Source organism: Suillus discolor, assembly GCF_016758755.1.
Source record: "Suillus discolor strain FC423 chromosome Unknown F5147scaffold_25, whole genome shotgun sequence".
In the NCBI taxonomy this organism is placed as follows: domain Eukaryota; kingdom Fungi; phylum Basidiomycota; class Agaricomycetes; order Boletales; family Suillaceae; genus Suillus; species Suillus discolor.
Window position 1 is genome coordinate 495,705 of NW_024541272.1, and position 25,341 is coordinate 521,045.

The 25,341-nt window shown below is 49.2% G+C and overlaps 8 protein-coding genes and 1 non-coding gene across 9 annotated transcripts; 5 read left to right on the forward strand and 4 right to left on the reverse strand.

The window, feature by feature from the left end:
* On the forward strand, positions 1-5,003 carry F5147DRAFT_635567 (P-loop containing nucleoside triphosphate hydrolase protein). Its single transcript, XM_041432892.1, has 4 exons — positions 1-689; positions 752-1,935; positions 1,993-3,482; positions 3,532-5,003. The coding sequence occupies exons 1-4, from the start codon at positions 79-81 to the stop codon at positions 4,672-4,674; spliced, it is 4,428 nt and encodes a 1,475-aa protein (XP_041293277.1). The 5' UTR covers positions 1-78; the 3' UTR covers positions 4,675-5,003.
* On the forward strand, positions 5,004-6,402 carry F5147DRAFT_693748 (ribosomal protein S5 domain 2-type protein). The gene is made up of 6 exons (XM_041437263.1): positions 5,004-5,185; positions 5,239-5,358; positions 5,424-5,529; positions 5,595-5,737; positions 5,788-5,908; positions 5,961-6,402. The coding sequence occupies exons 1-6, from the start codon at positions 5,020-5,022 to the stop codon at positions 6,142-6,144; spliced, it is 840 nt and encodes a 279-aa protein (XP_041293278.1). The 5' UTR covers positions 5,004-5,019; the 3' UTR covers positions 6,145-6,402.
* A 428-nt stretch (positions 6,403-6,830) lies between these two features.
* F5147DRAFT_612324 (carbohydrate esterase family 8 protein) lies at positions 6,831-8,676 on the forward strand. Its single transcript, XM_041432458.1, has 10 exons — positions 6,831-7,056; positions 7,105-7,195; positions 7,247-7,447; positions 7,500-7,656; positions 7,711-7,732; positions 7,784-7,898; positions 7,953-8,001; positions 8,065-8,158; positions 8,210-8,256; positions 8,308-8,676. The coding sequence occupies exons 1-10, from the start codon at positions 6,851-6,853 to the stop codon at positions 8,439-8,441; spliced, it is 1,116 nt and encodes a 371-aa protein (XP_041293279.1). The 5' UTR covers positions 6,831-6,850; the 3' UTR covers positions 8,442-8,676.
* A 462-nt stretch (positions 8,677-9,138) lies between these two features.
* On the reverse strand, positions 9,139-11,861 carry F5147DRAFT_612329 (cytochrome P450). Its single transcript, XM_041432459.1, has 13 exons — positions 11,825-11,861; positions 11,727-11,769; positions 11,193-11,668; positions 11,047-11,143; positions 10,724-10,986; positions 10,437-10,671; positions 10,235-10,366; positions 10,091-10,193; positions 9,950-10,036; positions 9,865-9,899; positions 9,755-9,801; positions 9,582-9,704; positions 9,139-9,524 (listed from the first exon to the last, which is right to left on the reverse strand). Exons 3-13 carry the CDS (start codon positions 11,363-11,365, stop codon positions 9,302-9,304), a joined length of 1,518 nt encoding a protein of 505 aa, XP_041293280.1. The 5' UTR covers positions 11,366-11,668; positions 11,727-11,769; positions 11,825-11,861; the 3' UTR covers positions 9,139-9,301.
* A 721-nt stretch (positions 11,862-12,582) lies between these two features.
* On the reverse strand, positions 12,583-12,663 carry F5147DRAFT_t80. Its single transcript has one exon. It is a non-coding gene; the product is annotated as a tRNA-Pro (tRNA).
* Positions 12,664-12,724: 61 nt separating this feature from the next.
* On the forward strand, positions 12,725-13,988 carry F5147DRAFT_693760 (uncharacterized protein). Its single transcript, XM_041437264.1, has 3 exons — positions 12,725-13,151; positions 13,204-13,835; positions 13,896-13,988. The coding sequence occupies exons 1-2, from the start codon at positions 12,803-12,805 to the stop codon at positions 13,794-13,796; spliced, it is 942 nt and encodes a 313-aa protein (XP_041293281.1). The 5' UTR covers positions 12,725-12,802; the 3' UTR covers positions 13,797-13,835; positions 13,896-13,988.
* A 31-nt stretch (positions 13,989-14,019) lies between these two features.
* Positions 14,020-20,698, forward strand: F5147DRAFT_760846 (glycosyltransferase family 2 protein). The gene is made up of 10 exons (XM_041440501.1): positions 14,020-14,549; positions 14,610-16,536; positions 16,586-17,470; positions 17,518-18,546; positions 18,600-18,754; positions 18,809-18,893; positions 18,946-19,419; positions 19,472-19,741; positions 19,796-19,849; positions 19,898-20,698. The coding sequence occupies exons 1-10, from the start codon at positions 14,209-14,211 to the stop codon at positions 20,414-20,416; spliced, it is 5,739 nt and encodes a 1,912-aa protein (XP_041293282.1). The 5' UTR covers positions 14,020-14,208; the 3' UTR covers positions 20,417-20,698.
* Positions 20,699-20,806: 108 nt separating this feature from the next.
* On the reverse strand, positions 20,807-22,617 carry F5147DRAFT_693765 (glycoside hydrolase family 71 protein). Its single transcript, XM_041437265.1, has 8 exons — positions 22,445-22,617; positions 22,308-22,389; positions 21,871-22,246; positions 21,730-21,818; positions 21,554-21,679; positions 21,454-21,506; positions 21,282-21,398; positions 20,807-21,227 (listed from the first exon to the last, which is right to left on the reverse strand). The coding sequence occupies exons 1-8, from the start codon at positions 22,571-22,573 to the stop codon at positions 20,877-20,879; spliced, it is 1,323 nt and encodes a 440-aa protein (XP_041293283.1). The 5' UTR covers positions 22,574-22,617; the 3' UTR covers positions 20,807-20,876.
* Positions 22,618-23,112: 495 nt separating this feature from the next.
* Positions 23,113-24,780, reverse strand: F5147DRAFT_635581 (Phosphotyrosyl phosphatase activator). The gene is made up of 8 exons (XM_041432893.1): positions 24,595-24,780; positions 24,406-24,534; positions 24,206-24,348; positions 24,082-24,153; positions 23,911-24,035; positions 23,757-23,857; positions 23,650-23,703; positions 23,113-23,603 (listed from the first exon to the last, which is right to left on the reverse strand). The coding sequence occupies exons 1-8, from the start codon at positions 24,754-24,756 to the stop codon at positions 23,316-23,318; spliced, it is 1,074 nt and encodes a 357-aa protein (XP_041293284.1). The 5' UTR covers positions 24,757-24,780; the 3' UTR covers positions 23,113-23,315.
* Positions 24,781-25,341: the final 561 nt, after the last annotated feature.

A 25,341-nucleotide genomic window follows, 5' to 3' on the forward strand; every position in this document is an offset into this window, starting at 1 on the left:
GGCAGACTGGCTTTCGACGTTTCTCTCCCTTATACCATTCAGACGATTGCAGAGGCGATTTTATCGCGTAGAACGACGATGAAGAACCATGATCCAACATCAGATCCTTCAATTCGGTCAACAATTCATTCGGCTTCTTCGTCGACACTTGATATCAAAAATGACTCCAATGTCTCTGAGACAACATCAATTCACGATATCCCTAACATTCATGCAGCACCTGTTCCATCAACGAAGCTGCTGTTCTCATTCCTCACCCCGCGAAGGAAGCTGGTTCTTCTAACACCGGCCGTTTTGTCTTCTGTCGCTACCGGCGCCATCGCTCCCCTTATGACTTATGCCGTCGGGCAGTCATTCAACGCCTTTGCCGCTTTCCCATTGACACCCAACCCACCGCAATCCGCCAAGGATGCGCTACTTCATGGTGTGGGCATTGCAGCAATTGAACTCGTAGCACTCAGTATTAGTGCGCTCGTCATGAGTAGCATCACGAGTAGCTTGTGGATTTCTACTGGGGAGCACAATGTCGTGGAGCTTAGACGGCTCGTATATCAGTCTGTTGTCAACAAGGAGATGTCATGGTTCGATCTCCGGATGGGGGTCGACGGGTCTGCACCTGCGGGCCAAGTGCAAGACACGTCCGAAGATTTCCCCGTAGGCGCTGGCGGCCTCATGGCCAAGTTTGCTAGGTTAGCAATTATTTTGTCTGTCTGAGCCCTTGATTCTGAGTGTCTTTTCATAAATCCAACAGAGAAACCGACGACGTACGCGCAGCCTCGTCACTAGCAGCAGGCCAGCTGCTTCAATATCTAACCACCACCATAACGAGCCTTGTGCTCGCATTCGTTTGGTCACCGCTCCTCACCCTTGTCATTCTCTCAGCCGCCCCCGCATTAATCATCATTCAGGCATTCTCTCAAGTTCTAGCGGGTCCTCTCCTTACTCGTGAGCGCACCTTTACTGCGAGTGCCGCTACCGTCGTCGAGCGTGCCGTGTCTGCAATCGCCACTATCAAAGCGTTCAACGCAGCTACACACGAGACTCGGGTACTTTCCCGTGTGCTCGGACGCGTAAGCGCAGCTGCGAATGGACTTGCAGGAATCTGGGGCCTCACATGTGGCTTGAGCCAGTTCGTCACAATGGCAATGTTTGTACAAGGATTCTGGTTCGGAGCTCACCTTGTCCGCGAAGGCAAGAATACACCCGGTCAAGTCATGAGCGTTTTCTGGGCATGCCTTATCGCAACGAGTAATCTTCAAATGGCTGTACCCCTTCTTATCACCTTCATGAAAGGCAAGGTCGCCGCTGCAGAACTCGCAGGCATGATCTCCGAAGCACATCAACCATCCTCAACGCGACGTTTACAAGAACTCCGGAAAATACAACCAAAGTCGTTTTACGGCGAACTGAGCCTGACTGGCGTGTGCTTCGCATATCCCGCACGACCGGACGTTCAAGTACTCCGCGATGTAACCATGTACCTCCCCGCACATGAGACAACATTTATTGTTGGATCAAGCGGTTCTGGAAAGTCCACCCTTGGCGCAATCTTGATGGGCGTTTACAATCCAGACTCTGGCTATGTTTGTCTGGACGAGCAGGATGTGCGATATATTGACGCCGCGTACGTGTCGGGCTGCATAGCCGGCGTAGCGCAGGGCGCATCGTCTGCACCTGTCTTCCCAGGAAGCCTTCACGAAAACGTGGCTCTTGGCGCAGTGGGAAAAGGCAAGCGATCGGAGGACGTTAGTAGAGCAGAAGTAGAAGAAGCGTGTAGAGTTGCGATGCTTGAGTCTTGGGTGCTTGGTTTAGACCAAGGCTACGACACGCTATTGAGCGGTACTGGTGCGGAAGGCATCCAGTTGAGTGGTGGACAGCGCCAGAGGCTCGCAATCGCGCGCGCGCGGATTCGTGACCCCGAGATATTGATTCTCGGTAAGTTTTGCATTTCTCTCGTTTATCTGGTCTCTTAGTTATGTTCTTTTGTTTCAGATGAAGCAACATCCGCATTAGACCCCCCGACTCGCGCACTTATTTTGGCTGCTATTCGGAGATGGCGACAGGACCGCACGACAATCATCATTACGCATGATGTTGCTGCAATCGAAGAGACTGACTTTGTCTACGTCATGCGGGAGGGTTCCGTGGTCGAGCAAGGCTTTCGATCAGACCTCGAGCACGCAGATGACGAATTTGCTCGCATGCTTCGTACAGGCGGGCTTGCAGTTGAAGATGACCTTCCTGGGTACGATGCAGTCGCAGCGATCCTCGCAGGGGAGGAGGAAGAAGAGGAGGAAGAGCTCCCAGTTCACGAACGACACATGAGCATAGCTCCGACATTGGGCGGCATGCGTCCCGTCACGGCGACGCTTGGCAACTGGATGTTCGATGTTGTTGCGGAACTTACGAAATCGAGTACAACACCACCACCTCTTCCTACAGCAGCAGAGAAAGACAAGGACTGGCGGATGAGTCGATTTATCCCCCCTAGTGCGTTACCCATAGAAGAAATACCGGAGTTCAAGGGTGGTGCTGCAGGGAGACAACGGAGACCGAGCAGTATGTCGATATTCATTCCCGAAGTCACGGTTCCCCCTCGCACATACGGCGGCCATCGTTTTAGCTTGCAGTTCACCCCTACCTCCCCGACACTTTCACGCCCGAGCTTCTCTTTCCCAGAGCCGGTATGCATGGTCGAAGATGATGAGGAATTCGAGACTGAGAAGGAGGCGTTGAAGCGCAGCGCTGAAGAAGCTGCGAACAGGAGAGAGCGCAGAGAGCGCAAGCACCATGGCGTCCTACAGAGTATCGTCGTGCCTTCGTCTGGAAATGAAGACACCCAAAACCCATCGAACCTTTCACCAGCCCCCGGCCTTTTCGCCCTTCTGCGCGCTGTGTACCCCACCATTCCCAACAAGCCAATCGTTTTCGTCGGGCTCACCATCTGCTTGCTAAGCGGGGCGATGACGCCCATATTTTCATTCCTCCTTTCCAAACTCATTGTTCTAGTCTCGGCTGGTGGTTCAGATGCCAGCCTGATCAACTCCTACGGTGGCCTTGTCCTCGGAATTGCAGCCCTTGATGGGCTTCTTCTTGGTTCCAAATTCTTCTTTATGGAAACCTCCGCTATGCGTTGGGTCACTCGCCTCCGCGACATCGCTTTCTCGCGTGTTCTCAGTCAGGACAAGAGCTGGTTTGACCGTCCCGAGAATGGCGCAGCTAAACTCACTCAAGTCATCGTGAAGGATGGCGATGACGCTCGTACATTGATTGCTGTCGTGGTAGGCCAGATTGTTGCTGTTGGCACGATGATGATAGTTGGCCTCCTCTGGGCGATGGCTTGGGGGTGGCAATTGACATTCGTTGGGCTCGCTATTGGGCCTGTGTTTGTTGGAGTCATGGGTCTTCAGACTAACCTTGTGGCAAAATGCGAGATACGCAATAAGCGGGCTCGTGAGGAGGTTGCCAGGGTGTACTACGAAGTAAGTTTTTGTCATTACCTGATGTTTCTCGTTCTTATTTGTTGTGTAGTCTGTTCTCAACGTCCGTGGCATCCGTGCTATGTCTCTTGAGCCTGTTCTTCAGGCTCAGTTCGACAAGGCTGCCTCACAGTGCCTTTCCACTGGGGTCCGCGGCGCTTTCGTTGAGGGGTGCTCTTACGGTGTCGCCAGCGCTCTCATCTACTTAGCAGAGGCCCTTCTTTTCTACGTTGGCGCTGTGCTGATCGCCAGAGGCACGTACACATACCTCCAGATGTGTCAAGTCCTCAACCTTGTCGTCTTCACCGTCTCCATCGGCTCCCAACTCATGTCCTTTACTCAAAAGATTGCCAAGTCCGTTTTGGCCACGCACGATTTGCACGAGCTCATCAAGCTAGACACGACGAGCTCCGAGTCTCAGGGTATCCTCCGTCCGAGGATCGAGGGCGATCTTATCTTCAACAATGTATCATTCTCTTACCCCACCAACCCTGATGTCTCTGTCTTGAATAAGATGTCGATGCGCATTGCAGATGGAGAGTGCGTAGCGATTGTAGGTGCTTCTGGATGTGGCAAGTCAACCATTGCGTCGCTCCTCCAACGCCTCTACGAGCCTACTTCGGGCACCATTTCGGTGGGCCTCAATGAACTCCGTGCAACGGATATCAACTATCTTCGTGACCATGTTGCCGTCGTCAGCCAAACCCCCAACCTCTTCGACGCCAGCATCCGAGAAAACGTTGCCTACGGACGAGTCGGCGAGGACAATGGAATGAGCGATGCAGACGTCGAGCGCGCTGCTCGTGCAGCGAACGTCCACGAATTCGTGATGTCATTGCCACAGGGCTATGACACACTCATCGGGGAGAACGCGTCTCTCATCTCAGGTGGACAAGCGCAACGTTTGCAAGTCGCACGCGCACTCGCACGACCTGCCAAGATCCTAATTTTGGACGAGTGTACTTCAGCGCTCGATCCTGCCAACCAGACGGCTGTCCTGGAGACAATACGAGCTGCGAAGGTTGGGCGGACCACTATCATGGTGACACACAAGGTTCCCGTGATGAAGATGTGCGACCGTATTCTTGTCGTCGAGGATGGCCAGGTGCGCGAGCAAGGCACGTATGAGAGTCTCGTGGAGGGCAAAGGCCTCTTCGCCAGACTTGCGAATGGCGGTGAATGGGTTAGCGAGTAAAGGCTCGCTAGCTGCTGTATTTGTTTCTTTTTGCCATTGCATTCTCTTGTGTTCTAACGGCTATGATAACTTACTGCCGTGATAGCTATACCTTCGACCTTCACTGTATTTTTTTGTTTGTTCTCTCTTCATCTGCTTTATTGACTGGGCACAAATGACATTTCACGACTACGCATTTGTAGTACTACCACAATCATTTATTTACTCATCTGTACTGTAGTTACTATCAAAGGATTTACATGTTGTACAGTACATTGGCTAGCTACGTTGCAATAGAGTGAAGCTGCCGTAGTGATTCTGACCTGTTCCGAAATTTCCAAATCGAATGATATGTAACTCCCCTTCATGTCTTCCTCATCTGTCACAAATTCCTCCGCAGCGGATGAAACTCTGCGCGCTCAAATTTTCCAGAGACTACACCCTCGCGTTTATCTCGAAAGGTTTATTGCCGAGAAAATCAGGCCAGATGGACGGACGTTCGATGAGTGGCGCAACGTTTCTGTGAATGTCGGTACGTGATTTATCCAACTTTTTGGTGCTTACGCCATGATGTGCTTGCTGCAGGATCCATATCAACGGCTGATGGTTCTGCTCTTGTGCGTATGGGAGACACCACGATTGTTTGTGGCGTCAAGGCAGAAATCGCAGAACCCGAGCTCGATCACCCTGAACAAGGTTTTTTAGGTGATTCTGCCACTCCTTCCTTCTACACACAACAGCAGGAGCTGATTGGTTCAAAATTTGCGTAGTACCCAATATCGATTTGCCTGCAATCTGTTCTCCAAAATTCAAACCAGGTCCTCCGACAGAAGAAGCTCAAGTCCTTTCTGATAGACTAAACGAAGCTCTCGTCGCGTAGGTCATCGCGCTATGTGTTTGTTTGGCTTTGAACTCTTGTCTTTTCTTCTTTCCTGACACAGCTCAGGCGTGCTTTCATTATCTTCGTTGTGCATCCACCCCGGACAAGCCGTTTGGACGCTCTATGTGGACTGTACATGTATAAATTATGATGGGAATGCGTTTGACGCTGCACTGCTGGCCATGTTGGGCGCCCTCAGAAGTAGTGAGTTCAACGTGCTAGAGGCATGCCACATAATTGATGACACGAGCTAGCTACGCTGCCTAAAGCCACCTACAACGAAGAAACTGGGCGCACGACGTGTTCGCGGAAAACTCGATCGCCGGTACAATTGACTCGAAATTTTGCTTCGTCGTCTTTTGGAGTGTTAGACACGTACGTTCTCTTTTCGCTCTTTCAAAGTTATGCACTGATCCTCTACTCCCAGATCGCACGTTCTCTCAGATCCCACTGCATTCGAAGAGCCCCTGATGGACGTCACGCTGACGGTTATCGTAGATGACCGAGGAGAGCTTATCAGTACTACTGAGTCAGGCGGTGCAATCTCGGAAGAGACGTTGTTGCGGTGCATTAATAGAGCGAAAGAAAGAGCATTGCAGCTCAAAGACTGATGGTACATGAGTCTGTGTGGAGACAGTTGTGAGTGAAGAATTTGACTCTTGTTGGCGTAGCCCTGCCATGATATATGAGGCGACAGCACCTTCACGACAGGAGGGCACCATCAATGGTCACGGATGTATAGTCGTTCCGTTACCGACGTCCTCGTGTGTTTTCGAACATCCGAACTTCGTCGCCGCCGATCTCAGTACTACCGTATATGAGTTGTCAACGATTTTCTCGCAATAAATCACGCTGGATTTATCATCTTATTACATTCTCCCGCTTTTTACTATTAGCATCTGCCGCGGACTGGCGGGCATGGTTTGGTGTGAGTATACATTATCATAACGGCGATCATAGTGATAGTTGATCCACGCGGTCCACCACGAGTCTGACCTCATCATCAATTTTTCCGTGGCCCGAGTGGTAACGGCGGCCCTTCAGGCCATCAGGGTTGGCTCAATACATGACTATTCGTCAGTCGGTTTTGCTTTGGGAGACTGGCCCCTTGACGATTCATTCGTGATGAGTCTGCCCAGATCTTGACTTAAATGCTCTCCCGCGCTGCGTCGGCGTAGGGATTCAGTGTCGGACAAAGGACCACTAAACTCACCCCATGGTTTGAAATTTGATGTGAGTATTTTCTTGATGAGAGTTTATAAGTGCGGCGAGCGATGGCGGGCATATAACATTACTCCCTCACTGAACATCACACCAATGCGGCCATATTTGACACACTTTGCAGTGCTTTACGCATTTCTGGCCAGCTTTGGTGTAGAGATTCATGCCCTCTCCCCGAACTATTCTGCATGCCAATTACAACAGAATGCCCCCTTGACTGGGTGCCCAGATGGAACGCTGTTTGTGTCACCCACAGATAGCAGAGCACATTTTAAAACTGTCCAAGCTGCTGTGGAGTCCCTGTGGGTACCAGCCAGAATTTGTCCTGTTTCATGTCTTGATATTCACAGACCAGAGACGGGCGACGCAATAATTCTGATTGGAGCGGGAGAATACTTTGAAAAGGTCAATGTTACGCGGTCCGCGCCACTCACTCTTCTGGTATTTGTTATTTTATCTGTGAAGTTTAATTACCAAGACATTTGTGTATAGGGCCAACTTGATCCTAACACTGCTCGCGACCCAGCGGGAAATGCTTCTCAGCGCAACCTTGTTCACATTTGGTACAATTTATACGTCCTGCCTGGGATGACAGACCAGGACACTTCAACTCTCACCGTTGCACCTCTCCCTGGACAACAGTCAGGTAACACTGACTTCAAGGCGTATAATATCGACTTCGAAAATCGTGCTGTAAGCTTTGAGGTCTTTCTTGACGCACATCTGTACAATCTTAGCGATTCAGGCCAAGTACTCGATTTCTCAAGCTCTCGCTGGCTCCTTCATGTATTCAAATGCTTCCTTCTATGGCTGCACCTTTGCCGGCTGGCAGGATACATGGTACACTGGTGTCAACGCATACTCATATGCTTTTGACACCATAATATACGGTCAAACTGATTGTGAGTTATGTGACGTTGATTCATGTGCGTTGCAGTTGCTAACACTGTGATGAGATCTTTTCGGATCTGGAATGGCGTAAGGATGCATCAATTTATGTATAAACACCCTGAGTAACTATTGGAATAGCTGGTTCCAAAACGTCATTCTGGCCAATCGAGCTTGTGGTGGTGGTATCGTAGCATGGGTAGGTACAGAAGGCACCAGGAATGGTGCATTCATTGCCGATTCGAAAATCATTCGGGTCAGTTTTTTCTTTTCTAGTGATCACTTGATCTGATTTTTTTTCACTATTCAGTCCCCAGATGCAAACAGCACCACCGTCACTGATAGCCGATGCTACCTCGGTAAGCTAGAAATGGAGAACACACTTTAATTGTAGTACTAAGGTCACTTTCTTCTCTATCTAGGACGCCCGTGGAATCCCCTGGCTATCACCGTATATTTGCGCACATATATGGATGAGAGCATTCATCCTAATGGTTTCACACACTGGTCCGGAAAGTAAGCACGATTGCAAGATAATGACACCGATCTCTAACTTATTTATGACAGAACGTCTGTTTCAAGCACTACATACTTCGCAGAGTATCGTTCGTCTGGTAAGCCTTGTGCCTTATGCTGCCGGTGTCGGATCCTTATGTCGCTTGCAGGTCCTGGAGGGAACACGTCGAAACGTTTACCCCAAGAGTATATCTTGACCGACGCGCAGGTGAATGAGAAATTCACACTGGAGTCAGTGTTCGCTGGTACACCAACGTGGATTGACTTTGAATATGTGGCGTAAGCGGGGTAGCTGCAGTGTTTAGCGGCGTTTAGAGTGGAGTTTGCCGGTAGAGAGTTATAAGTTTAGAGTGCGTTGTGTGGGAAGAGCAATCCATCGGATCCCATCCTTCCTCGAGTTTGAGCATCCGGTGCGAGAGCAGGCATAGCCCACTCCAGTGTATTAATGGATGTTGCCATGCTGTTCGTACTTCCAATGCTTGGATCTACGTTTTATTGCTCTGTATCGCTAGACTTTTGCGAGTCGTGAGCTATTTACCTTAGATGATTGCCCGACCGGCCGAGTCGTACCGTATTACAACAGCCGTCCATCATGATGCGCACTGTCCTTCGTCGCAGCCAGAGTCCAGGAAGAAAGGCAGTGTTGAGCAGTAAGAAACTGAAGTATATTTGTTCATCGAGATGGCGACTAATACTATTCCCGGCCGTCGCTGATTTCTCTTGCGATGGTGAGTTGGTGGCTTGATGTTGATGATTGATCATAAAGATGCCCACTGGCAACTGATTCGAGTGAGTGCTGTACATTCCTTGCTAAAGTCAACAGTAGATTTTCATCCGCATACCCTCGAGGTTCAGAAGCCCCCTGTCCTCCATTACTAAGAGGTCGGCTGAAGAAAAATGGACATGAGCGCATTTACCTATTCGAGCGCCAAAACCCATTTCCTTACATATGGTACATGGATAGAACGAAATAATTTCTACTTGATTCCTACTGCAAGCACCGGATCACGCAGTGATTATACAGAACCCAGATTGGTGAACAATGACTATACATGTTTGAAGGAGTAGATTTCCAGAAGACAAGGTCCTCAGAAGAAGAAAAAGCAAGGGGATCGGAGACAAATTCCTATACATATGATATCTTCAATCCATACGCCCATTTGTCGTCATCATCTCTGTCAGCTTCGCAACTTTCATTCGGGGAATAAGTTCAATTTCAAATGGCGCTGCATGAGCAATAACCGCATCACTGAAAGCGTGTGTGTTGATTGGGGCGCCAGGTCGTTGAGCAATGCGGAAAGACCACAAGAGAAGGGCGAGGTTAATGTACAATGAGTGATTTGCGAGGTGCATGCCGGGACATACACTTTCAATGGCACATGAACCTCATTGATCAGTGTCGAAAAAGGTAGGCACGACTTACCGTCTACCAAAGCCATATACGATGAACTTCATATCATCCTTAAGACGGCCTTCTGAATCAAGCCAACGCTGGGGATTGAAAACATCAGGATCTGGGAAGGCGATCGGATCACGAGAAAGAGTCCTGAAAAGTACGCTCAGTGAAGCGATGTACACCGCGAAGCAGCACCTTACCAATGGCACCCATAGACTATTGCACCCTTTGGAATGCAGTATCCTTGCTTATCACACACAGACTAGAATTAGAACGTGGATTATAACGAATTCGAATTCAAGACACTGACCCAAAAAATATCTTTAGTTGCACGGTGGGGAAATCCTGAGGCGCATGTCAGCATCGTGCAGGAATGTGCCGAATTTGAAACTCACCTATACGGACGATAGGTCTCCATCTCAAGGCTTCCAACAAGAACGCATGTAATTGAGGGAGCGAGCTCGAGTCTTGAAACGTCGGCGCTACCACACAAAATTGATCAAAAAAATCAACCTCTTCATACCCCTTTGGCATACCTCTGTCTGACCCGATGACCATATCGAGCTCTTCATGTACTTTTGCCTGAGCCAATGGATGGCACGCCGCAGCCATGATGATAGCGGTTATTCCAACAGCGGTCTCAACAAAAAATGAGTAAGCTCGCGGAGATGATAAGTTACCCGACTTGCTGTATCAGATCCCGCCGCAAAGAGTGTTCCGGCAAGATACGACATCTCATCTGTAGAGAGTTGGTGTCCTTCTGTGTTCTCCAAAAGTGTCTTGGTAAAAGATGAGCCAGCTATGTTTTGATCCTGGGTACAACATGACATAAGTGACATGCGTTTATTGAGACAGAGAGCTCCTCACCACTTCACTCTTGACGCGGCTTAGTTGATGCCTATAGAACTCTAGCTCCTCATTATGCCACTCATAAAGTTGTTTTCCGTAACCGGGCAAGTAGCGCAAAAGGGGTACACGATCGACGAGATAAGCTCCTGGGCGAATTGCAACCTGGAAACGTTCAGTGATTCTGCGGATACGGACAATTTCGGGATCGGTGTTGGCAGTAGGCGCAGACTTTCCATAAGCCACCCGAAGAATGACTGATACTGCATACCTTGGGCACCATATCTATGAAAAGATCACAAAAGGTCTTGATAATAACGTACCGATGTGCGTGCTTCTGGTGGCTCTTCGGGTCATTCACCATGTCTAATATAAAATCCATCGCGTGCTCGCGCTGCATATCTTGGTATGTCTCTGCTGCTTTTGGTTGTAGATGGGTGTGTACTGCTTTTCGAAGGCGTCGTAATCGATCTCCGTAACGAGCCAGGACTACACGCATTCCATTTGAGAGCATCTCACCCGCGGCAATCGACCGGGGTCGATCTACCAGTGACGCACCCTCTTTCTCCATGATGTCTATGGCTGCCTAGTAAGGGGACCGATGTCTGGTCAGTGTCGGAGGAAGCTCAAGGTATGGGCAATATACCTCAATGCTGCCAATAACGATTATCACTTGACTACCTTGTCGGAACGACACAATTGGTCCATATTCTCGAACCATGTCTGTCAGTGTATGGCAAATGCTGAGTGGATGATCTGCATCAGCTCCTGATACCTCGGATAGAAACTCACTTCACAGCAGGTAAGGCATTGCACCAGAACCAACGGGCGGGAGGCCCGGGAGGAAGCGGGATGCCCTTCCTACCCGCTAAGGGGGACATCTTATAAAACATGACGAGTAACACTACGAATGCGGCTGCGACGACACCAGCAGCATAGTTGGCACTTGTGACGAAAGTTTCCATCCTCACAATGTCAAGTGGGATGAAATAAGATAGCAGGAATGAGAATTAGATGTCTGAATGATATTAAATGTGCGTCTGAATCGGTCTGATGAGCTGTACTTATCCGATTCGGTGCCCAACATCTTATGATGATACTAGTGACCTGGCACGCAACCAGTTAGAAGTCACTAGTCCGGGCCGACACCCGATTGACTACACGAGTTCTCAAATATCGGACTCGTGACCAGCCCGTCTATGAGGCAAGCCGTCAATAGACGGACTGATAAAACTGTTTGCCAGCTGCCGCTGAGCGGATTGAAGATTCTCGTGATAACGTTAACCTAACCTCCGGCCAATGAAAAAACAAGACTTTTCAACTTACCTTGCTTGGGGCCCACAACATGCGTTAGTAGAAGTTTAGAAGGCTAGAAGAAAGACAAATTCAATAGTATCCCTACAAGTACATGACTGTTTACTTGCCGAATTTCAGCTACCTTCATATCGATCGGATTTCTGTTCGAGCTGGACAAACAAAAGGGTCCCGCCTATTACGATACTAGATACCCCAGAATGGCACTAGACTTGCGCAGCTTTCTCATTTTCGGACACCATTCTCACCATATATGGTTGGAAACCGCCGTCACATTCCAGCAGCCGCCGTAAAGCACCAATGGGTCACTATGTCTGCCCAAATGTCATCCAACCGCCGAACTATCAACCGAGTTCTTCGGCTCTGTTGTCAGAATGCAGCTACAAGAATTGTTACTTGATATCTACTGTACAGCTAGACATTGGTATTGATACTCATCGATGCTCCTTCAAATTTCAACGCTCTGCTCCCTTGCTTTGCCTTTCCTCGGCTGCCGAATCCGTCGATATTGCGCAGTCTAATACCATTCTGGGGTATCTCGCTCGACGAAGTATCGGTGAATGAACAAAAATGGATTCTGGCCGATGGATGTGAAGTAGCTGTTACAGTCCGCTCGGCAGACGCGAACGTCCGAACAGCCTGCTAAAATTCAATGTCCGACGTCGGCAGTGGCGGCGAGTGACCACATACTTATGACGTAGACTAGATACGGATGCTCACTTGGAAGAATGTGTGGAACGTGCTAAATGAAGTAGCTTATAATTAGGAATTGGTGCAAAATTGATCGCAGCAAACGAAAATAACGAAATGGTGGGAGTGCGCGCGAGGACATACTCGGAGCAAGAATTTGAAATTGTCAAAAAGATCTGGGCCTTGCTGGGAATCGAACCCAGGCCACTTGCACTTGTGATCACCCAAAGCAAGTATCGTACCTCTAGACTACAAGGCCTTGATGTATGTCCAGATATGATGACCCATATTGTTCAGGCAACAGACATGGCCTCGGCTGACATTGGGCTGACATTGACCAGTTATGTTAAAGTCATATCGTTTTGTACGGGGCTTTGACTCCAATATTCTTCTCTTTAATGATCAGCACTGTCTATATCATGCACTCCTTAAACCCTTCCACTCTTTTAGCTTCTAGATCGCTTCGTACTACACTTTCGCCTGCGCGTCCTTCGAGCTTCGATGAACTGGCGGAAATTGTGAGAGAGTACGAGGCCAATGAGAAGGAGGTCATGGCGAAAGCTGTAGCGCATCCAATCGTACAACCCATACCCTTGCGTCGGCCGAACGTCATGTCTCTCGCGCACATCTTGTGCTCCGATCCTGGAGTTATTCCGGATCAAGCAACAGTAGAAGAGAACAAGGACAACGTTTCTGCGCCATCATCGCAGTACACTGGCATAGAGGTGTCAAGTTGGGATGAGCCTGCTGGTAAGTACTTTGTAGGTCGTGAAGGATGCACTTATCAAGAAGCCACCGCTAGCACCCTTCGAGGATATGGATGTTTACCTCAACTACTTTGATGAAGATGGGGAAGACATCGCTCAGCCAGATTCACCAGTACAGTGGAATGCCTCTCCGATGCTTGGATGGATACCTCCCAGTGGTTGCGAAGACATCGAGGTCGGTCACGAGGATCTGACGTACTCTTCAAGAATTCCAAATTCAACCTTGCACCGCGTTCCCCGGGCATCTGATGAACCGGTGCATGTCAATCCGTACCCAGCCACGCGGCCAGCAGACGTGAGAGCCGCATCAAATCAATCAACACATCCCCCTGCACAGCTTCCACGAACACGAGTCGTACTGGCCCCAAGTCAACGCACAGGAGCGAAGAGCAAGAGCAGAGACCGTAAAGCCAATTTGCGGGTGTCTTGTGGGTACGGGCAACCGCCGAGGGGTGGGATTCCTCCTGCGCTGGCTCGAGATGTGACGAAGTCTCATGCGCTACGCGCTGAACAGGAACATAAGCGCATGCGTGCTGCAGCTGCGAGAGCTGGTGAAGGGAGGAAGCCCAGTGTGCTGCAGAGGGCCAGTGCGGAGACTGAGGATGGGATGGCGGGGATCTGCTAGTCACTGCCCCTCTACGGATATTGATGGTCCACATGGTGTCTGTTACAGAAACTCTATTTGAGAGAGACTTGAATCAAATATTTTTATGGTCCTGCGCACTGCAATGATTAGTAGTTCACTACCCACGACGACGACAACTTTGAAGCAATTATTCTAGTCTGTGTGATACCATGTCGCCATGTGAGTTGAGCAGTGCCCGTCGTGAGAAAACCCGAAACCATAGGCTAGCTGGAAATAGGACACTTTCCCTTTGCTCAGCTACAAACCGTTCAACGGGTCTCATTCGCTTCTTTCCCTGCTCCATCCACCTCGTCTTTCTCTGTGTCTGCCAGAGCATTTCTTTCCTTTCTTTCCTACCCAATTCTTCTTACTTCCTTCCCTAGCAGGGTAATTGCTTAACAACGCGCTCGCCATGAGCCGCCCGTCTGCTGGCATGTCACTCCACCAGAGGCTTGAGGCCGCCAGCGACCTCTCTGGCTTGTCTTCCATATCAGAGGATCTCATTGTCTCATGTCTTCGTGAGCGTTTCATGTCTGAATCAATTTACACCAACATCGGTACAAATTCCCTCGTCGCCGTGAACCCTCACAAGTATGTCTCTTCCAACGGCGACTCCGTCCTTCAAAAATATGCCTCAGACTATCGCGACACAACGGAAAACAAGTCTCCATTAGCACCTCATATTTTTCAGCTCGCAAATAATGCCTACTACCACATGAAACGAACTGCCCAGGACCAGTCTATTCTCATCGGGTAAGTAACCCCATCAACACATGCATTGCATCATCTAAAATAAAACTGCTTTCATTATAGTGGCGAGACTGGCAGCGGAAAATCAGAGAACCGTAGACTCGCCATAAAGACCATTCTTGAGCTTTCCGTCTCCAATCCAGGAAAGAAAGGCTCCAAACTCGCTACCCAATTACCCGCCGCAGAGTTTGTCATCGAGTCTTTTGGTAACGCCCGCACTTTGTTCAACCCGAATGCTTCTCGCTTCGGGAAATACACAGAGTTGCAGTTCACTGACCGTGGGCGCTTATCCGGTGTTAAGACCCTCGACTATTACCTCGAGCGTAACCGCGTATCTTCCGTGCCATCCGGAGAGCGCAACTTCCACATCTTCTACTACCTCGTGGCAGGTGCAACTCAGGAAGAGCGCCAGCACCTCCACCTCTTGGATAAAACTCAGTACCGTTATCTCGGTCAGCGTGGTGCTATCCCAGCACGCCAAAACGGTGTTCGGGATGATGACGCCAACCGCTTTGAGCAGCTCAAGGTCGCTCTCAAGACAATTGGCTTGTCCAAGCGACACGTCGCTCAAACTTGCCAACTTCTCGCTGCCATTCTCCACCTCGGCAATCTTGAGTTCACCGTTGACCGTGGTCGTGACGTTGACGCTGCTGTCGTGCGTAACACAGATGTCCTTGGCATTGTTGCCGAATTCTTGGGTGTCCAAGCGGGTGCTTTGGAGGGCGCAATGTCGTACAAGACTAAGCTTGTAAAGAAGGAGCTCTGCACCGTCTTCCTTGACCCCGATGGTGCATCTGATAACCGAGATGACCTCGCAAAAACGCTATATTCTCTTCTCTTCGCATGGTTGAACGAGCATATCAACCAGCGGCTGTGCCGTGAAGACTTTGACACATTCATTGGCCTTTTCGACCTCCCCGGACCACAGAACATGACCAGTCGCCCCAACTCCCTTGATCAATTCTGCATCAACTTTGCCAATGAACGCTTGCAGCACTTCGTCCAGAAACGTATCTTTGAGGCTCACGTGGACGAATATCAGAACGAGGGTATCTCACGTTTTGTTCCCACTGTCTCCTACTTCGACAACTCTGAGTGCGTGCGGCTACTTCAAAACAAGCCGGGTGGTCTTATCCACATCATGGATGATCAGGCTCGCCGCTCGCATAAGAAGACTGATCACTCGATGGTGGAAGCCTTTGGCAAGCGCTGGGGCAACCACTCGTCGTTCAAAGTCGGTGTCATAGATCGTTCTGGTTTCCCCACGTTCACCGTCAATCACTTCAACGGCCCCGTCGCCTACTCCGCTGAAGGCTTCTTGGACCGTAACCTCGATGCTCTTAACCCTGATTTCGTTTCCCTTCTTCGTGGCTCAGCTTCCGGCATTTCTGATGGCGCGGAGGGTGCTGGATCAATGAACCCCTTCGTCAAAGGCCTCTTCTCGGGCAAGGCTATTGCAACACAAGCCCACCCTAAAAATGAAGATACCATTGTTGCTGCCCAGCAGCCCGTCAAGCCCATGCGTGCTCCCTCCACTCGCCGCAAGGGCACAATCAAGCGCATGCCCACGCTGCGGGAAAATGGCGTCGATGAACAGGATCGGGAAGATGACGATATCACTGCGTCCGCTGGGAGTGGCACACCTTGTGTCGCAGGCGAGTTCCGTTCTGCGCTCGACACGCTCTTCGAGACTCTAGGAGACACGCAGAACTGGTACGTATTCTGCATTAACCCGAATGATTCGCAGCTACCCAACCAGCTCGAGGGTCGGTCTGTCAAGGGCCAGGTGCGCAGTCTGGGCTTAGCGGAGATCGCGAAGCGCAATGTGAATGTGTTTGAGGTGGGGATGACGCCGGAAGAATTTTGTCAGAGGTATAGGGATCCGATTTTGGTTTTGGGCATTTCGGAGGGAACTCCGAGGGAGCGTGTTGAGCAGGCGCGGACTGCGTTATCGTTGAAGGAGCGGGATGTTGTCCTTGGGCAATATAAGGTAAGCGAATTGAATACGCAGCTCAGGCACGTGTTAAATATATTTCTAGGTCTTCCTATCACAAACGGCGTTCCACTCGCTCGAGGACCGTATTCGTGCATCGGATGTTGAGGAACAGAAGCGCAACCGTGTTCGTGATGCTGAGGCTGAGGCTGGACTTGATATCCGTGGCTTCGGCGACCCTTATGCTCCTTACCATTCACCTGGTGCTAATAATGGTGAGGACTCGCCGTTCGCCAACGCCTTCTCGGACCCTGCTCTTCCTCTCGTCTCCAATGCATCCCCCTTCCAGCGCGCTGATCTGTATGAAGACGAGTACGACGAGCGCAAGTCTTTCCGTAGCGACGACTTTGACAACCGCAGCCGCCTCACAAGTCACCGAGACGACTCAAACTCCAACTACGGCACTGAATCCTATGCGCCCTCTCGCAACATGTTCCAGAACGCGGACAAGGAGGGTCTCATGGTGAAAGAAGCACTGCCTGGTGAGATCGGAGACGGCGAGACGACTGAAGTGCTTAAAGAATCTTCTGCGCGTCGTCGCTGGGTCGCGTTGTGCTGGGCTCTGACATGGTGGATGCCCTCTCTCTTCCTTAAGTGGATCGGCCGGATGAAGCGTGAAGATATCCGACAAGCATGGAGAGAAAAGCTCGCAATCAATTTCATCATCTGGTTCTTCTGTTCATGCGCTATTTTCATCATCGTCTTCCTGGGTGAGATCATTTGCCCTACGGAGCATGTTTTCAGCACTTCCGAATTGGCGTCACATTCATATACGGCTTCACCAAATAACGTGTATACCTCGATTCGGGGGGAGGTGTTCGATCTTACGACTGTTGCGTCCACGCATCAGCGCGTTGTCAGTGTTGTGCCTGTCAAGACGATCCTTCAGACGTATGGCGGTACTGCATCAGACGCGATCTTCCCTGTTCAGGTCAGAAGGATTCGTTCACGAGTTGATTCTTTCTAACCAATTTTCAGGTCTCTGCATTGTGTAATGGCGTGACTGGCACCGTCAGCCCATACGTTACCCTCAGCTCTGCCAATGACACCGATCCTAATGCTGTTTACCACGACTTCCGCGCTTACACCAACGATTCCCGTCCAGATTGGTACTTTGAGAGTATGACCATTATGCGATGGAACAACCGCGTCGGATACATGGGTTACACACCACAGGAGATCAGTGACATGGCCAACACTGGTTATTCGCTCGGCATCTACAACGATATGATCTACGACCTTACGTCCTACGTTAACTTCGGACCTGCCGTTGAAGCTCCATATGGCGAGCAGCTTCCTACGGGCATCGACACTCAATTCATGGACACATCTGTCGTCGACCTTTTCAAGTACAACTCAGGTCAGGACCTGACGAAGCAACTTGATTCTCTCAATCTTAATAGTGCTTTGCTGGAGAGCCAACTTACCTGTCTCCGCAACTTGTTTTTGATCGGTATGGTGGACAACCGTAATTCGCCACAGTGCCAATTCGCAGAGGGTATCTTGCTCGCACTGTCAATTTTGATGGTCAGCATCATCGGATTCAAGTTCATCGCTTCCATCAACTTTGCGTCTCCTCGTGCGCCCGAAGACCACGACAAGTTCGTTATCTGCCAGGTTCCTTGTTATACAGAAGGCGAGACTTCATTGCGGAAAACCATCGACTCGCTGGCGCAGCTCAAATATGACGACAAGCGGAAACTTATTCTTGTTATCTGTGATGGGAATATCGTTGGTTCTGGGAATGACCGTCCCACGCCGCGCATCGTGCTTGACATCCTAGGAGCTGATCCTAATCTCGACCCCGAGCCACTCAGTTTCGTTTCGTTGGGTGAGGGTGCGAGGCAGCATAACATGGGCAAGGTCTACTCTGGTCTGTATGAGTGCGCTGGGCACGTCGTTCCTTACTTGGTCGTGGTGAAGATAGGCAAGCCATCTGAGCGTTCACGGCCTGGTAACCGTGGCAAGCGTGACTCTCAAATGGTGATCATGCACTTCCTGAATAAGGTGAGGGTCTTTCATAGAACGATGGATTTAGCGCTTATACTCGAGCTGCGCAGGTTCACTTTAGTACGCCCATGAACCCACTCGAGCTGGAGATGTACCACCAGATCAAGAATGTGATCGGTGTCAACCCGACGTTCTTTGAGTATCTGTTTACGGTCGATGCTGATACGACGGTGGAGCCCTATTCTGTCAACAGGTTGATCTCTGCGTAAGTCGTTGTTCGCCACTATGGGATTTTGGGTTAATGTCTGTTTTTCTGTAGGTGTATTCATGACAAGAAGGTGCTTGGTGTTTGCGGTGAGACTGAGCTAGCGAACGCGAAGCAGTCAATCATCACCATGATGCAGGCAAGTTTGTTTTAGATTTATGAAGTGGTTGGAAATTCTAATGAATGTCTAGGTCTACGAGTACTTCATCTCGCATCACATGGCTAAGGCTTTCGAGAGTTTGTTCGGATCTGTTACCTGTTTACCTGGTTGTTTCACCCTATACCGTTTGCGCACTCCCGATACCCACAAACCACTTTTGATCTCCAACCAGATGGTCCAGGACTACTCACAGAATCGCGTCGATACCTTGCACATGAAGAACTTGTTACATCTCGGAGAGGATCGATACCTCACCACGCTGCTCCTGAAACACTTCCCACTGCACAAGACCCAATTCGTTCGCGACGCCCATGCATTTACCGTAGCGCCTGATGACTGGAAGATTCTACTCTCACAACGTCGTCGTTGGATCAACTCGACGGTTCACAACCTTGGAGAGCTGATGTTCTTGGAGCAGCTTTGTGGTTTCTGTTGTTTCTCCATGCGGTTTGTCGTTATGATCGATTTGGTTTCCACTATCATCCAGCCTATCACCGTCGGTTACGTGCGTCCAGTTTCTTTTGGTTTTTTTTTTGGATTCTGATTTGAAGTTATAGATTGTGTATCTCATTGTGGAAGTTTCTACCAAGCAAGAGACCCTCCCTGTTATCTCGCTCGTCATGATCGGTGCCGTGTATGGTTTACAAGCCCTTGTGTTTATCCTCCGGCGCAAGTGGGACATGGTTGGATGGATGGTCTTCTACATTTTGGCTATCCCGATCTTTTCTCTTATGCTTCCGCTCTATTCGTTCTGGCGTATGGATGACTTCTCTTGGGGTGCTACCCGTGTTGTGTTGGGTGAATCTGGCAAGAAGATGATTGTTCATGTAGGTGTTTTCTGGTCCTTATTGTTTGGAACGATGTTGATGAAGTTTCTTTAGGACGAAGGCAAGTTCGACCCACGTGCCATTCCTCTCAAGTCTTGGAATGATTACGTGCGTAATTTTGATCCTTTGTAGACACGCTATTGATCTGGTTTACAGGAGAACGAGCTTTGGGACAAGGAATCAAACCACAGTATTGGCTCGTGGGCACCTCCCAATCAATTCCACAAAGAGGGATATGCTGCATCAGCTACTGCGTCGTTATACGGGCGCGAGACATACTACGAGCCACGCGGTCATTCACCTGCGCCATCTCAATTTGGCATGATCCCACCCCCTGGATATCAATCAGGTCGCAATACACCAATGTCACAGCTGCGGCCCATGAGCGACGCTGGCATGTTGTACCAACCCATGCCGTCGCGGCCGCCAACAAATTATCTTGAAATGCCTCTACCGACCACGCGCAGCCATGAGGATATGGACTTGGCACCAGGTGTTCCTAGTGATGCTGAGCTTGATTATGCCGTCCATGAGATCCTCCGCACTGCCGACCTCAACTCTGTAACGAAACGCGAGATACGGCGTCAGCTCGAAGAACGATTTGGGATGGACTTGACGTCACGAAAGGGGACGATCAATGCCGCGATTGACCGGGTGCTACTTAGACAGGCATGAAATGGGACGGTGGTATTTAGCCATGAGACGGACGGACAGACTCTCTAGATAATACCAGAACGCGATCAGAACGCTATGTTTCAATGGTGGATCTAATTACGAACCTACACTTATGCGACAGGGAATGCCTACTCTTTCTTTTGACTTTCTTTTAATTACCATAGGACGTTCTTTACTTGCTCTGCTGCTGGGTTCATATTCCATTTTTTATTGGACGTTGCATTATAACCCGCATGTGTTTTAGTTACGAAATTGCATAAAGACACTCTGATATTGACCACACCGAGGTGATCACGTAACCTGACGCTTGATACAAACTTCCCTTTGTATTCTAGACTTGCAACCAGCCAGAAGCTGGTCCCGATTTCTTGCTTGTCCCATATGTATTCACCCTGATCTCATTCAATTGCAGTTTGCATGACATACAGTGGTCTACGACTACATTATACTAACTAATACATCACTCCGTGATGCTCCCAACAAAAGGATTGAAATTGTAGTACGTACATCCGCTGTGATTCACATACATCGAGCCATGGGTGTCGGCGACTGTTGTGCCATTTTTGCTGATCGCGATATAGGGAACTTGTGAATCCTCTGGAGGGAACGGTACAGAACCCATGGTCACACCCGGACCGGCGGTGAAATTTACCGTGTTGCTACCTATGGCGAGTGTGATAGTTGCGGTGTCTTTGAGCATCGCAAGTGCAAAAACAGCGTCCTCAGGGTATGCAGCATTGCGCGGTAGGGTTCCGGTACTGCATTTGATGGCTTTGGACCATACACGATACCAGAAGACGACCTCATCTTTCTATACGATGAAAGAAAATTATCAAATTGAAGAGCGATTCAGCAAATGGCTCACCATAATAGTCGGTGCAGAACCAGTCTTGAACCACGAGATATAGTATTGAGCTACATCTCGCCAAGCAGCATGTATGAAACCATCGACGTAAAATGGGGCTTGTGTCCCAAGGTACACCTACAAATCGCATGTCAACTCGAGCCGTAACTTCGACAACGGTATGAGGGGTTACTTTTGGATTGATATCCCCAATATAATGGGACTCGGCATAATCGTCCCAACTTACTAGAGCACGATGAGCTACGATCAACACAACAATAAGGCTACTGCACTGATTTCAACGATGTCAGGTTTCACGTCATTCACGGCTTGCTGCCAGCGGTAGTTCCAGAGAGTATCACTATACTGTACCCAATCGCTAGCGCCACCGAAGTTCTTAAATTGCCAAGGCGAGACAGCTCGATTGAATGTCAATAAAAGCCATGAAGACTCGGACTAAACTACTCACACATAATATACGGTCCACTGAGCGATGAGACAGCTGCTTGGTAGGCCAAATCCGTGGCTGTCGTTAAATTTGCACCAACATCGGCAGGCCTAGCGATACATTTTGTGAGAGGATCGTCGTACTCTTTACGACATCACCTACCAGGACCACCAATTGAAGAACCCATCGATCGAGGGGAACGTAGATACGAGTGAAGCAGCGCTCGAAGGGTCACGGTAAGTTGTGAACGCAGGTGCAAGTGTGATGTGGATGCCTTGGCTCTGAAGTGCGCTCTTGAAGCTAGCCCAGAAGCCTTCTCCGTAACTCTCCCCTGAGTATGTTGATACAAGTATAGTGTTATTCCAGAGAAATGTACTTGGGCTTGACGAGTGATTGGCAACGATATTTACCATGTCACTCTGCTTCCAAGTGTCTGTCATATCAAAGGAATAGAAGAGCTTGAAGCCTAAAGATTCTGCAGCTGCATATGCATCAACAATCCTGTCAACTTCATAGTCATTTGCGGCAATGTTCAATGCTAAGCATGAGCCGTACATGAGTGACTGAAAGCTTGAACGAGAGACATAATAAAGACGTACCAAAGCCATCGATGCCAATATTCTGAGCTGTTGTCATTTCACTCGTCCAATCACTTTCGGCATATGAATACGAGTTTTGTGCCTTCACAACGAGATTAGCAGCAGGATATACCAGTCGGAGAGTCTAAAAGACTAGCCATGAAATGGGCGAAAACGCGTTGCGCATCTGTGACGCGCGCTAAGGCAACACATAGTATCAGGAAGAGGAACATGAACTTTTGCACAGTAGCGTGAAGTCCTGAACCTTGACTCACCCTGGGGAACATTCATGATCTATGATCGTCTTTAAATTTATACGGTAGTTCGGACTGGGATATGTCAGCTGTCGAATTGGAAGGAAGTTGAAGTGTACAAACCTCACCAAAGTTGTGACCGAATTCCGAGTGGGTGGGCAGATCCAAGTTGGCTAAGCCTATATGTACAATATTTAAGCACAAGATGCCGCTGCCGCCTGCTACTGCATCTACCATGTTGTTATGTTCTGTCTCCTATTTATTGCCGTCACTACTATCAGTCCTATGCATCGACGATGAAGGTAAATTTACGCATTCCCTTCATCTCTTTGCTAATGATACGCGGCAGTAACACAGCATGACGCAATAGCACCCGAAGCCGGCGGTGCGAACGAACCCAAGAGGTTATTTCCGATTCCCGAAAGACGAGACAAGTCAACATACTGGTGTTACTTTAGTGGCTCTAATTGGTAAGCATTGTTCTCTTTGAGAGTCTTCGAGTCAGCCAGTTCAGAAAAAGCAATCACAGGCAGGACGGCAGTCGGATGACTCTGATGAGATCAGACAACGAATGGCAATAGAGACAAAATCAAGCCGACGTGGTGTCACATCCATTGAAATAGCTTTGGCCCCAACTTGCAAAATGATCGAAAGCTACAACTTCTGATCACGAGCGTCGACCAGGTTGTTTATGAGTAATGTATAGTATTGAACCTACTGGTGTTCGTGATGGAGGCACTGTCATGACTTAGAAACCATCCCCACAAAATCCGCTTCAATCAAACGGCACAGGACGGATGCCTGGACCCTCGATCCTCTTTCCTGGCTCTCGCTCCATTTGGGCTGCCGCAAATGCACTAGGTACGGGTATACCGCAACAATCACCCCATCCTTCGTGTGTATGTCCATCTCCGTGATGCGATTCGTCGGAAGATGGAGGTGGCGGTCCTTCGTATGGAAGAATGGATCCAAACAGGAAATGTTGCATGACAGGCAGCTTCCCTAAGACCTCTGCTTGATACATCTTGATCATTCCGGAGTTGACTTTTTCCCAAGTTTTTACCTACACAAGTTAGATGGGTCAATGTACCGAGGGCCGTAGCACGCACTGCTGATATATCATCCAGCATCGGTGAGTGCCATCTAAGTGAGGCCGTCTTGATCTATATCCAAATCTTGAGATGTCAAATAGGCACGCAATACAAAAGATACGAACGGAGTTGATGAACTTTATGCAAGAGAAGTACATATAATCCTTCGATAGTTCATCTACGATCTCTGCATCATGTATGGCCTTCGGTCGTACAAACTTGTGTCCTGCAGTAGAAAATATCAGGACTCGTTGCATACTATAACTAATTGCGACGTGCCGCGTAGCTGTGAAGAACCAAAGAGGAAAGGCAAAAAATGATAATCATCGAGACCCCAGACGCCATGAGATCCAGCGGGTTCTAGCCAATACGTTGACTGAAGTACGCGCATGATTTGAATATATCTGAAAGGGATGAGCGATGAACAGAATAAATGATTTGATAATGCACCTCCAAAACACGAGAGTAACAAGCGCGGTGTGATCATTTGCCGTAACAACCTGCAGACGATCTAGGCATATCCTGTGAGATGTGATATGAGGACCAAGTGAATCAAAAACATAAAAAGACTTACAGCCAGCAAAGAAAATTCAATTCCATACCGCTCCCATAGTCAATGCGCTCTCGATTCCCCCAAGCCTGCGAGAAATAGGTAGTTAATTCGGGTGTAGCATTTTGATCTAGGCCGGGAAGGTCGGCATGCAACGACGGTGCCAGCTTGAATACGATAGAAGTAAGTATGAAAAACGAAGGGAGAAGAATTGCAAGACCTACACTTTGGACTTTGTCGTAGAACGACCTGAAGGCCGGATTGCCAAATCTTGATGCCTTGTTCTCAACCGGGGGAGTCTCATGAGCCAGTTGCTCTATTCGATCTAACAAGCGGAGGATGGCATTTATTCCCTGAGCTTACGCAAGAACAATGGATTAGTTGTAAGGATGAAATTGGAGGAGGAAACGCACTAGAGATTCCGGGTGCGCGTCGGTAAGCTTCACACCCACCACGGAAGCATTCAGAACCTCGATGTACGATGTGATGGTATTGTAAGTAGCAGATGATTGAAATGCGGTCAACTGGGTGCTAGACAAGACACGCTTGGCTGGAATCTCGAAGGCAATCGACATCGTAGTACCAAGTCAAGGAAGATCCCATAATGTCGGATTTACCCGCGAAGGCCCCTTTGAAATCAAACATTGACTGAAGCTCATTTGAAGGACAGCGACAAGTCTTTTCACGGTGTATAATCTGAGCAGCCACTCAAAGGCCTTTTGGGATTCTCGAACTTATCAAGTACTTATGTGCCACGAATGGTGCAGACGTGGCATGTTCGAGCAGTCATGCTTTGGCGATCCGGGTACATGCATATTGCCCATGACCACACGACAGGTCCACACCCAATCGAACTGTGTTAACATGGCCCCGTGGGGTAGCAGACATCCATCAGTAAAATGCATACATCAAATGAACAATGCCTTTTTTCTTTCAAAAAAGGAGACATGTGGACGTCACAGCAAGATGGGACATACGGCCCGAGTGGATGACAACCCCCGAATCTCGACATCGGGATTCTTGGAAAGAAATTCGTTGGCAAAGACCAAAAGGCTTCTAATAATGGCGATGCAGAGATTTATCCGACCACAGAAGCTCCATTCGTGATTGCAGAGAAAAGCACAGCTGAACTTGATAATTCAGTAACTTTTCATCCGTCT